The sequence below is a fragment of the Gekko japonicus genome, unplaced genomic scaffold (genome assembly GCF_001447785.1).
Source record: "Gekko japonicus isolate JY-2015 unplaced genomic scaffold, Gekko_japonicus_V1.1 scaffold2393, whole genome shotgun sequence".
NCBI lineage: Eukaryota > Metazoa > Chordata > Lepidosauria > Squamata > Gekkonidae > Gekko > Gekko japonicus.
Genome location: NW_015164730.1, coordinates 57,436 through 69,586, shown reverse-complemented (window position 1 = coordinate 69,586; position 12,151 = coordinate 57,436). Strand labels below are relative to the sequence as shown.

Below are 12,151 nucleotides of genomic sequence, written 5' to 3'. Positions count from 1 at the left end.
TTTCCTCCAGGGGATCTGATCTGTGTAGTCTGGAGCTGTAATTCCGGAGGGGAGGGTGTTCCCAGGTCCCAGAGGCGGGGAAAGAAGCGCAGAGAACAAGCCCCCCACCCTTGCAGGCGCCCCCCCTTCCCTTCCCTTCCCCGTCCCATCCGAGCGGCGTCGGCGGGGCCGGCCCTCACCAAGCCGCCCGCAGGAGGGCTTTGGTGGGCAGGAAGGCCAGGATTCGCTCCACCACCTCGGCCAGATTGCTCAGGACGTAGAAGGCCTTGGGGTCGGGCTCCATGGTCGCCGCAGGTCCGTCCAGGCCTCGCCCGTCGCCTAGCAACCAGCCGGGGCCAAAGGTCGTCCCAGGCGGCGAAGAAGAAGCCTGAAGTCCAGGCGCGCCCCGAGCACGTCATCAACACAGCGCCCTGCGCCGCACCACAGAGGTCCGCCGGCACTCTAGAGCGGAAGGGGCGGGAGGCTGGAGGCGAGATTTCCGGCCGAGTCTTCCTTGGCCCTGAGCGGAGTCTTTGGACGCCTCTCTAGGCGCCGGTGCTATTATGTGAAATTTGGACCGGAAGTGGCCCGATCTCTCTTATCCCAGCAACAACCAGAGCGGCAAAAAAGGACAATTTCCGGCTGAAACGGGGAGCGTGTCTGAAAGGGAGCGTTTTAACAATTCTTGGAAGGGGGGGGGGGAAGACATAAGGGATTAATTTTAAATACCAGGCCCGAAGCCGAGTGAGGGAGAGGCTTCCTTTGGGGGCCGTGCCCGGAAATGTCCAACCGTGGCCCTGTCAAAAGTTGTTCGCCAACCTCCAGGAGGTATTATAACACCAAATGAGAGAATCACGCGGCAAGTGGCATATACAGAGCACTGTGACCAGAAGACTGGCAGCTTAGGAAAACAGTGATCCTATTAATTCTGTTTTATAAAATATAATTTTTATAAATATTTTTATTAAATATTTTTAAAAATTGAATAAAATGTTTTGTGTATATATATATATATATGTGTGTGTATATAATTCTATTTCATAAGCAATTTACCAATATATCAGTTTTAATAACTCATGAGTTTCCATTTAGAATGCAGTCTGAATAGGTGGAACATCCATTCCTAATAAGCCAGTCCCAGAGCTTTTCTTTTTTTGTGATCTAGGAAGAACATTTCTGTATGTTCAGAGACTTGGAGTTTGGATCCCTTGTACACTTTAAGTCTGTTCATTTGGGCTGAACTTCCTGCATACCCAGAGACCATATTCTAACTGGAAACTTATGAGTTGTTAAAACTGATATAGTGGTAAATCGTAATTTGTATGTTGAACCCGTAACATCACTGTTTTTCTTAAGCTGCCAGTTCTCTTGTTATGGTGTTCTATATTGTTTGCTAAACTCCTGGGGGTGGCTGGAAACCTGGAATCACGACTGGTCTCCAGGCGACAGAGATCAGTTCCCCTGGAGAAAATGGCTGCTTTTTTTGTCTCCGCTCAGGAAGGAGGGCTCCAGAGCAGACTAACGTATGCAGCAGCCAAATCCCTCGCTCACAACTTGAATGCCAGGAGCTCACAAGGTAGAACTTTTGCTCACAAGACCCCACAGCTTAGAGGGAACACCGGCATGGACCTCGATGAGCCCTGCCTGACATCCTGGTTGCACGCTCTCTGTGCTTGCACCCTCTGATGAGAGGCAGCCGGTGTGGTGTGGTGGCGTGAGGGTCAGACTAGAATCCGGGAGACTCCAAGTTCAAATCCCCCGTTCTGGCCTTGAAGCTTGCGGGGTGACCTTGGGCCACTCACATACCTGGATATTCAGAGATCTGTGGCCTCTGGACATGGAGGTTCCCTTGATTCACCGTGGCTTGTAGTCACTGATAGACCTATCCTCTGTGCATTTTAGTTTTAAACTCCATATAGATCCACTGCCCAGCAATGCCAGAATGTACAATGCCAGAGAAGGAAATCTGCTTCTCACGGACTCAGAGAACCAGTGTGGTGTGCAGTGGCCGGGAGTGTCAAACTTGGGAGGCCCAGGTGTGAATCCCCACTTGTGCCTTGGAAACTCACTGAGTGACCTTGGGCCAGGCGTGTTCTCTCAGCCTAACCCACCTCACAGGAGGAAAGAGCAAAAGTCCAGGAGCACCTGAATAACTAACCATATTTGTGGCAGGGTAAGCAGCTTTGGTGAGTCACACCGCTCACTTCTTCGGATGCAGCTAGAATGGGCGTCCATCTGCCTGAAGCCACTCCACTCTCCAAGATAGAAGGGCAGATGGACTCATAGTCTAGCAACAGAAAAGAGCCAGACTCCACGCAATGTTCCCTCTAAGCTGAGTCACTGTGAGCTAGCTCACAGCTTTTTAGCCTCCAGCTCACACATTTTTGTCTCAGCTCAGGAAGGAGGGCTCCAGAACAAACTAATTTATGCAGTAGCCAAACCACTCGCTCACAACTTTAATGCTAGTAGCTCACAAAATGGATTTTTTTGCTCACAAGACTCCACAGCTTAGAGGGAACATTGGACTCCAGTAGCACCTGGAAGACTAACAGCATTTGTGGCAGGGAAGGAGCCTTTGTCAGTCACAGCCAGTGTTCCCTCCAAGCTGAGTTAGTGTCAGCTAGCTCACAGTTTTTAAACCTCTGGCTCACCCATTTTTATTTTTTTTGCCTTCGCTCAGGAAGGACGGCTCCAGAGCAAACTAATTTATGCACTAGCCAAACGGCTCGCTCACAACTTTAACGCCAGTAGCTCACAGAGCAGAATTTTTGCTCACAAGACTCCATAGCTTAGAGGGAGCATTGGTCACGGCTCACTTCTTCAGATACAGCTAGAACGGGAGTCCCTCTGTCTGAAATCACTTCACTCTCCAAGAAAGAAGGACAGGTGGACTCGTAGTTTAGCAGTAGAAAAGAGCAAAGAGTCCAGGAGCACCTTGAAGACGAACAAAACTTGTGGCAGGGGGAGGAGCTTTGGTGAGTCGCTGCTCACTTCTTCGGATACGGCTAGAATGGGAGTCCCTCTGTCTGAAATCACTCCCCTCTCCAAGATAGAAGGACAGACAGACTCACATTCTAGCAGTAGAAAAGAGCAAGAGTCCAGGAGAACCTTAAAGACTCACAAAATATGCGGCAGGGGAGGAGCTTTTGTGAGTCACTGCTCACTTCTTCATGATGTAAGACACTCAGGGCTCGTTGGGGAGAAAGACTAGGTATAAAAGCGGCACAAAGACATTTTGTTTGGGAATGAGATCTCTACCTGCTTTGGATTAATATTTTAGGAACCTCGCCAAGCAACAGCCAGGAGGAGGTAGCATTACTTAAAGAAGCCCAGTCTCTTAAGAATCAAGCAGCTAGCTCCACCCTTGACATATATTATTTAATGTTAAACTTACAGCACGTGATAAAAAAAATCTAAAAGCAAATCCTTCTTTTCATCTTTACAGGCACCGGTGTCGAGAAAAACGCTACGCTCCAAGCAGTTGAAAAGCCATCTTAACACAGAGATAACTAACCAGAAACAGAATTCTTAAAATGGTTTTTTTATTCATAAACTTGATGCAAGTTTATAGATTACCGTATACCACCAAATAATTCTGCCATGAAAAAAGTGAAACTAAAAAAAAGCATAGCCAAGGGTGTACCTGTTGTTCTGCTAGTCCATTGGGATATTAAAGAACTGAATAATATATTCCAAAAAAAGAAATGGTCATAGCCTCAGGATTTAAAAGGAGCTGTAAAAAAAAACCCAAAAAGGTTTACAGAATTCGGCCTTGGAGTTAACAGGATTTTAAATGCGTACAACCAAATAAAGCAGAGGGGCCAGGAAGCCGTCTACAAGCATTCCGAGAAACAGTCTTTCACCGGGCTAAAAATCCTTGTAAATCCTTCTTCCAAGTGGAAAAGAAAACCCAGCGCAAACAAACAAAACACCTGACAGCCCCCTTGGGCACCGAAGAAAAGAATACTCTCGATATCTTTCAAACGGGGGCAGAGAGAAGAGACCATGCTGTACTTTAAAAAAGTGCTTACACCTTTAATTCAATGCCTGCAAACAGAAGAATTACCAAACAAAGCCCTGACCCTGATTTTATTATTATTCTTTTTTTTAAAAGGTAAGGCAAGGAGGATACATATCAGTCGTTACCAACCCAGATTCATTTCCTAAAAGGAACGGCAATTCCCATGAGCTTTGCGGCGAAACCACGGGCACGGCTATGGCAACTCTGTAAAAAGAAATTCGGAATCGAGAGGTTCCTGGAATTCGCTCCGGTCACTTTCGCTTAAAACCCCTCCCTCCGTTTTATTTTTTTGCTTCTCGATTTCTGCCGATCGCTTGAGAAGTCCGTGAAGTCCACAAAGGATTGCAACGATCCCGTCACGACAGAACTGAATGCCTACACGAGAGGTTTCCTAGTACTCCTTAAATAACTTCAAGCTTTGTGACCTACGACCCCCTCTTCCCGTGAAGGGGGCGACGGGCGCCGAAGAGCAGAGCCGCCCGGCTAGAAAACTGACGCCCCAGTGGAATCGACTAGTCGAAAAGTTCTGATCGGCACAGGCTGGCTTCACTTTAGAGCAGTGCGACATCCAACGAGCGGCTCTTTCTGGAGACGGTTCATTATCTTCGACACAGCCGCGGTGTGTGTGTGTGTTTAATTATTCGAACATACAGTCTTCCTATATATCAGTTGAATTTGGCAACACTACAAATGCTTTCAGTTTTAGGCCGGAGGGGAGGGGGGAAATATATACGATTTTTAACGAGACTGGGGTGGGGCGGAAGCTTTGTAACCTATCCCTAAACTAACATTGTTAGAAGTTGGTTGGCTGTAAATAAAATATATTGCCTTTCTCTGCTATCCGGGGGGGGGGCGGGGAGAAAGTGCATACAAAATCATGGGATAGGACGTCTCCTACTGATTGACGTTTTAGTAAGCCAACAGCCTGGTTTTTGAAGAATCTTATGCTTGGGGAAAAAGAAGAAAGGCGGGAAGTTCGGCCCCTTAGTAAGGTGTCATCCACAAGGGCGATAACAGCAAACTGTTCGGTCCAAGGTACACAGCAGCAGGAGCAGAACTGTACGGCTGTTAACTTATACTGGATGCATCGGTCAACAGATTACCCAACTATTATCTATTAGCTAGAATCTTCAGTTATGGCTGTTACAAGGGCATTCGTAGCTTGAATCTGTGTCGGAAGGGACGTCTTTTTTCGCGCCGACGTTGGTCCAGGACACACAAAGTCCACCCAATTAACCATCTTCTTTTGGAGGTGTGAACCAGCCTGCGGGAAACACAAAGGACCGGCGATCTGTGAGAATTCAGTAGCAATGACCAAGGCCCGTTCTCTTCTTGACAAGAGATGGCCGTACCGTACAACAAGATACCGTTACAGTGCCAACGCTCTGAACGTCCACTTAAGTCTGTGCAAAGGAAAGGGTTTCAAGGATATGGCTCTTCGTGTGTCTGGATTTGAACAATCTGCACAATGTGCCTACACCAGGGGTGGCCAAACTTGCTTAACGTAAGAGCCACATAGAATGAATGTCAGCTGTTTGAGAGCCCCAAGACAGGAAAACACACGTTTTAAATGAAAAACATGCAAATGTGAATATTAAATTAAAAGAGACAAATGCCTTCTAAAGCCAAGCCAGTCTGCCGATGTGGTGGGGCTTGGAGAACACATTTAACTTTAGCTGGGGAGGGGGGGGAGAGAGACACAGAGAGAGAGAGACAGAGACTGAGAGACAGAGAGAGAGACAGAGAAAGTGGAAAGAAAGCAAATAGATGGGGGAGGGTGGGAGAAGTGGAAAGAAAGCAACTTTAACTTTAAATGTGTCCTCCAAGACCCCCGTGCTGGCTGGCTTGGCTTGGAGAAGAGACTTAGAAAACACATTTAAAGTTAATGTTGCTTTCTTTCTTTGCTTCCCCCCACCTCAAGCCTACCCAGGGAGGGGAACACAGGCTAGGGAAGGGAAGACCAATCGGGAAGGCACGCACACCTCCCCTTCGCTTTCCCAGCCACCCTGCCAGGAGCCGCACACTCGCAACATGGGGGTGTGGCCTAATATGTGAATGAGCTGTGCTGTCAGGGGTGTGGCCTAATATGCTAATGAGTTCCTGATGTTGGGTATGGCCTATTATGCTAATGAGTTCCTGCTGGTTTTTTCTACAAAAAAAGCCCTGCCTACACCAACTGGATCCACGCCCTAGTTGGGTGCCAACCCCTAAAACAGTGCCTGGATGATTTGGACCAAATGCCGTTTGGACCAATGATGGCGCCTCAGAGATGCAGAATCCCAGGGTTAAAAAATCGATTTCCCCAACTGGAAAAGTCCATGCAATTACTCGCGGGTTCCATACAAACTGATTCCCTGCTGTAAACCAGGGCAAAAAACTGCACATTTGTGCAGACAACACTCAGAATTACAAAAATACAATTATACAAATGTGATACAAAATTCTCCTTCTATTAGAGAAGTTTATGTCTTCATATTATTGAAACCCTCCAAACAGGTTTTTTTGGGGGTTTTTTTTGAGATCCTTGATCTTAAGGGAAAGCTGCTGGCATCTGTCGAGGCAAACCGGGGTTCGAACCATCACCCGCAGAGCCGAATCTGGTTTCTCACCCGCCAGCCATGGTTCACAAACAAACCACGTTAACGTCTGAACTGAGCCATCGAGAATGAAGCGACTTTCGAGATCACTTTTTGTTGCTGTTTTGCCCGGAGGGGTGTCTCTGTCTCCTTCTGAGGCTCATACTTCCAAAACTACGTATTTTATCACGCCGTACCTACCATACATACCATTTTTCTCGTGTAGCTGTACTAGAGACTTATACGACTGCTGTGCTCTTGCTAGGTTATATTGGTTCTGGAAGGGAGAGAGAGAAAAAGGAAGGCGCCGGGCTTTAGTGCTGATCCCAGGAAACCACGCAGAAGCAGACGCAGTTACAAATCCATCTGAACTTATCCAGTCCCGGGCTTAGGACGCGGGACAAGCGGGCCCGAGTCAGGGTCTTTGCCCATCCCATGGGTACACAGTTTCAGAGGGCAGCCATATTGGTCGGCAGGAATAAGGCTGGCTTGTCAGATCAGCCGAACCAACCCTGGTAATCCACGGGGTGACACATGTTGCAGGATTGCCCTCGCGTCGCTTCTCGGCCTTCTGGGAAAGACCAGGTGTCAGACGGGCTACAGTCCAGGAGCACCTTGGAGAGAGACCCAGTGGCGGACCTACATTTTTGGGACACTGAAACTTGCACTCTTGGGGGGGGGCCTTCTCCACCAGCAACAATAGGGCAACATCCAACGAGGTCCAAAGGGCCCTGCTGCCCTTGCAAGGACCCCGAGGCCCAAATGGCGGAGAACAGGGGGTGGGTGGAGCCCTTGAAAATGGCAAGACAAATGTGGACAATCGTGACCTTGTCTGGAAACGAATACTAAGAAAACAGTCGTGATAGCCTGACCCACCAATCAAGATAGTCAGCAAGACTTAACGAAGAAAATATTTTCTATAGCTGCCAATAAGCACTACATAGGTAAAGGTAAAGGTTTCCCTTGCTCAAAAGCCAGTCGAACCCGACTCTAGGGGTGCGGTGCTCATCTCCGTTTCCAAGCCAAAGAGCCAGCGCTGTCCGAAGACATTTCCGTGGTCATGTGGCCGGCATGACTAAACACCAAGGCGCACGGAACACTGTTGCCTTCCCACTGAAGCGGTACCTACTTATCTACTTGCAATGTCTTGCTTTCAAACTGCTAGGCTGGCAGGAGCTGGGGCCAGAGACGGGAGCTCACTCCGTCTTGCGGCACTCGGGTCTTGAATTGCTGAACTACCGACCTTCCGATCTGCAGTTCAGTGTCTTAACCCCTTGAGCCACCGCAGCCCCTAAACACTACATAACAATGAACAAATTCCATCAAGTCGTAAGAAAATCCTCGTGTAAGGACACATCACCGTCGTCTCCGGATTTTATAACGACGTTTCAAAAAACGGATCTTCCTCAGGAAATATTCTATAAAGTAGTACAAGGGTTTTCATGCTCATAAAGTGCTATACACAGAATCAGGAATAATAGAATGCATTTAGTGGTAAGACACTGATCCCAGGCATCTGGGAGCATGAGAACTCTTGTACTACTTTCTAGAATATTTCCTGAAGAAGATCCATTTGCTGAAACATTGTTATAAAATCCGGAGACGACGTTACCTTACGCAAGGATTTTCTTACCCATTTGTTGAAATTTGTTCATTGTAATGTAGTGTCTATTGGAGACAAGATATAGAAAATATTTTCTTTGTCTGTCTCGTTGGCTACCTGGATTTGTGGGTCAGACTCTCGTGACTGTAATTTCGTATCCGGCCCTTGAAAATGGGCCATACAGTGAGCCCCTTCCCACCAGCAACGAGGTCTGGGTAACCGCTGTTATCTTCTTCTATGGGGTCCCATGGCAGATCGCCACAATTTTTTAAAATGTAGGCTACGAATAGGTTCTGGCGAGCACATACAGCTGGGGGGGTTCGGGTGTTGCGAGCCCCCAAGGAAATTCTGAAATCTTGCCAATTACAGGGACGTTTTGAGACCATACGAAATGGGAACTGGAGCATATTCTAAGGTCAGTATTGAGTACTTCGGCTCACTGGCTTACGATTCTGTCACTGAAATAGCCTTATTTTAATAACAACCACTTTTAAAAAAATCCATGGATTTCGTTGGAAAAATTCACTCGTTAAACAAAGAAGTAGCTTCGGGGCCACTCCAGGATTCGGGGCCTCAAGAGTAGATCCGCCCCTGGGTAGACCGAGGGTATTTTCAGGTCATGAGCCTTCCGAGTGTCAAAGCTCCCTTCGCGAGATCTCGAGAGCTTACACCAGGCAAACTGGGACGTCTCCGAGTTCAAATCCCGCCTCTGCAATGAGCTCACCAGGTGGTCTTGCACAGTCCCCTCTGAGCCTTGCTACTGCAACGGGAGGACAACGATGCTGACCGGGTTGGAGTCGGGGTAGCAAAACAAGAGAGATGAAACCCCTAAAAGTATTTTCAAAGGGGAGTCGTGTTGGTCGGCAGCAGAAGAGCCAGATTGGGATTCAGTGGCGCTTTGGACACCACCCTGGTTTTGAGCGGCAACGCTCTCTTTGCCAGGTAACAGATGTTGTGGGCTATCTGACAAAGGGAGCCTCCTTTGACTCTCGAACGTTTGTGCCCGGAAAATCCGGTCGGTCTCTAAGCCGCTCCTGGATGCTAGCCTTTCCACACTCGATCTTAGCCAGAAGGCAGAGAAGCGCCGTGAGGGCAATCTGGCTGCGACATCTGTCGACCTGTCACTTAGAGGAGGGCAGGGAGCTGTTCTGTACAGTCAGAGTTGTGCAAAAGTGGAATCAGCCGCCTAGGGAGGTGGCTGGCGAGCTCCCCTGCTGCAGCTGGTTCCACTGTTGAACAACTCTTCCTGTAAAAAAAGTTTTCCTTAAGATCCAGCCAGTACCTTCCCGCCCTTAATTTCAACCCATTATTGCGAGTCCTCTCCTCTGCTGCCAACAGGAACAGCTCCCTGCCCTCCTCCAAGTGAAAGCCCTTCAGATACTTCAAGAGAGCAAACCTGTCCCCCCTCAACCTCCTCTCCTCCAGACTGGACATTCCCAAGTTCCTCAGCCTTTCCTCACAGGGCTCAGCCTCCAGGCCCCTGATCATAGCTCATAGTTATAGCTCATAGTTGGTCATCTGATCCTGTTAAATAGTTTCAGAGGAGAGCCGTGTTCACAGAATACTCTGGGTGCGGCCTGACCAATGCAGTGTACAGCGGGACTATGACATCTTGCCATTTGGATGTCACGTCTCTGTTGATAAACCCCAAGATCGCATTAGCCTTTTTTGCTGCCGCATCACACTGGCGGCTCCTATTTAACTTATGGTCCACCCGTACCCCAAGATCTTGTTCACACACACCACTACGATGCAAACCCCCCCCCCAGCACGCTCCCTAAGGTGCAATCAAGACCGCCCTGTGCTAGAGCTACCTTATTTGCTCCAAACTGAACCCTGGCTTTGCCTTTGACCAGTGTAGCGTTGATCTGCATGATGACCGATTCCGTGGAGTAGGCACTGCTCCAGCCCTGGAAGGAAAACAAGAGAAGGGAAACTCCAGCACGGGACGGCACTCAGGAATCGGCAGGATATGAGCCCCCCCCCCCAACAGACCTCCTCTTGGCTAATTGCACTCATATCGGAATGAACGGCCTCGCTTCTGTTCAGCCTTTGGGGCTGATTCGGCTCTGTTCTTCTAGGGCAGGGGTCCCTAAACTTTTTAAGCCTGTGGACACCTTATAAATTGTGACAAACTGGGGGGGGGGGTGTCAATTACAAAATGGAAGTCCCAGCAGGTGTTGCCGCACACACAGAGAAAGCCCAAGAGACGGGGAGGAGAGGGCCGATTTGAAAACAACACACTAAGAAGAGCGATCGTGGGGCGTAGTGGGGCCACGCCCCCTCATTTAAACAGCCACGCCCCACGAGTCCTGCGGCCAGAAACCATGTTTGAAAAATATTTATTTGGGTATTAATTCAGGTAGGACACACCCTGCCCGCAGCCTGCATTTAAAATCCTCGATTCCTGGAGCCCGGTAAGCACCACGGATCATTGCCCGACTCAAGCCGAGAGTCCTGTTTGCGGCAGCAGCTCATGGAGGGGGGCTGGGGTGAATGTTCCCTCTAAGCTGCGGAGTCTTGTGAGCAAAAACTCTACTTTGTGAGCTACTGGCCTTAAAGTTGTGAGCGAGCGATTTGGCTACTGCATAAATCAGTTTGCTCTGGAGCCCTCCTCCCTGAGCTGAGACAAAAAGGTGTGAGCCGGAGGCTAAAAAACTGTGAGCCAGCTCACTCTAACTCAGCTTAGAGGGAACACTGGCTGGGGTGAATGGCTACAAATTCTCGTTTGAAGAGCCGCCAGTCATGATTTTTTAAAAAGAGAGCAAAAAGTCAGGGTTTTATTCGATTATGGTCGGTCAAAATAATGGTATCATTTGGCTGTTGTGATTTGTTTGTCTGCTCTTAATCCAATTAAGTTCCCTGTGCCCCTGGCCCACCACCCCGGTCCCTGCCCCACCAATCAACATTTTCTGGCTACGCCCCTGAAGAGCAGTGGGGGAAAATAAAACCAACACAGCTCACAGTTTTTTTAGCTTCCGGCTCACACATTTTTTGTCTTAGCTCAGGAAGGACAGCTCCAGAGCAAACTGATTTATGCAAGTAGCCAACTCGCTCGCTCGCAACTTTAATGCCAGGGGCTCACAAAGGAGAAGTTTTGCTCATGGGACTCCACAGCTTAGAGGGAGCCCTGTTTGGGAGCCCTATGCCCGACCCACAATGGCACGGGAGCGAGTGGTTCAGGGTGAGATTCCGCCTCTGCGCTCACCTGCTTAGTGAGAAGCTCCATGCATAATGCACCTCCGCCGAGCACATACCTGTAAGACAGAAAAAAGCATGTCGAGAGCATGGTGAGAAACTGCTGCCTTCCATACAAACCATAATTTATCTATCACATTCTAAGCCCGTGCTTCCCCCAAAGGGCTCATGGTGGTCTTTGTGACTTTCTCTTCCCCTCCTTCCATCAACCCTGTGAGCACACACAGCTGGGCACACATGAACACACAGGAAGATTCTACTAAATCAGACCCCTGGATCAGAGTCGGTATTCTCCACTCAGACTGGCAGCGGCTCTCCAGGGTCTCAGGTCAAGGTCTTTCCCAGCACCTCCTGCCTGGCCCTTTGAACTGGAGATGCCGGGGATTGAACCGGGGACCTTCTGCATGCCAAGCAGAGGCTCTGCCACTGAGCCAGGGGCTCAGATCATTACACATGAACACTCACAAAGCTGCCTTATACTGAAGCTGGGTCAGTATTGTCTACTCAGGCTGGCATTGACTCTCCAGGGTCTCTGGCTCAGGTTTTTCCGATCACCTCCTGCCTGGTCCTTTTTAACTGGAGATGCCGGGGATTGAACCGGGGACCTTCTGCATGCCAACCAGAGGCTCTACCACTGAGCCACAGCCCCTCTTTACAGCTCTCTAGGGTCTCAGGCGGAGGTCTTTCCCATCCCCTCCTGCCTGGTCCTTTCAACTGGAGATGCCGGGGATGGAACCTGGGACCTTCTGCATGCCAAGCAGAGGCTCTGCCACT

The 12,151-nt window shown here is 49.1% G+C and overlaps 2 protein-coding genes across 2 annotated transcripts in view; both read right to left on the bottom strand.

The window, feature by feature from the left end:
- The window catches only part of FBXO22 (F-box protein 22), a 19,764-nt gene extending 19,344 nt beyond the window's left edge, over positions 1-420 (bottom strand). Inside the window, exon 1 of the mRNA XM_015409613.1 lies at positions 180-420. Within this exon, the coding sequence (XP_015265099.1) occupies positions 180-283 (104 nt within the window). The 5' untranslated portion in view covers positions 284-420. The remainder of the gene's footprint in view (positions 1-179) is intronic.
- Positions 421-4,843: 4,423 nt separating this feature from the next.
- The window catches only part of UBE2Q2 (ubiquitin conjugating enzyme E2Q family member 2), a 36,819-nt gene continuing 29,511 nt past the window's right edge, over positions 4,844-12,151 (bottom strand). Inside the window, exons 9-12 of the mRNA XM_015409611.1 lie at positions 11,388-11,436; positions 9,994-10,089; positions 6,787-6,853; positions 4,844-5,264 (exon numbers count right to left, since the gene is read on the bottom strand). Coding sequence (XP_015265097.1) covers positions 5,233-5,264; positions 6,787-6,853; positions 9,994-10,089; positions 11,388-11,436 — 244 coding nt within the window. The 3' untranslated portion in view covers positions 4,844-5,232. The remainder of the gene's footprint in view (positions 5,265-6,786; positions 6,854-9,993; positions 10,090-11,387; positions 11,437-12,151) is intronic.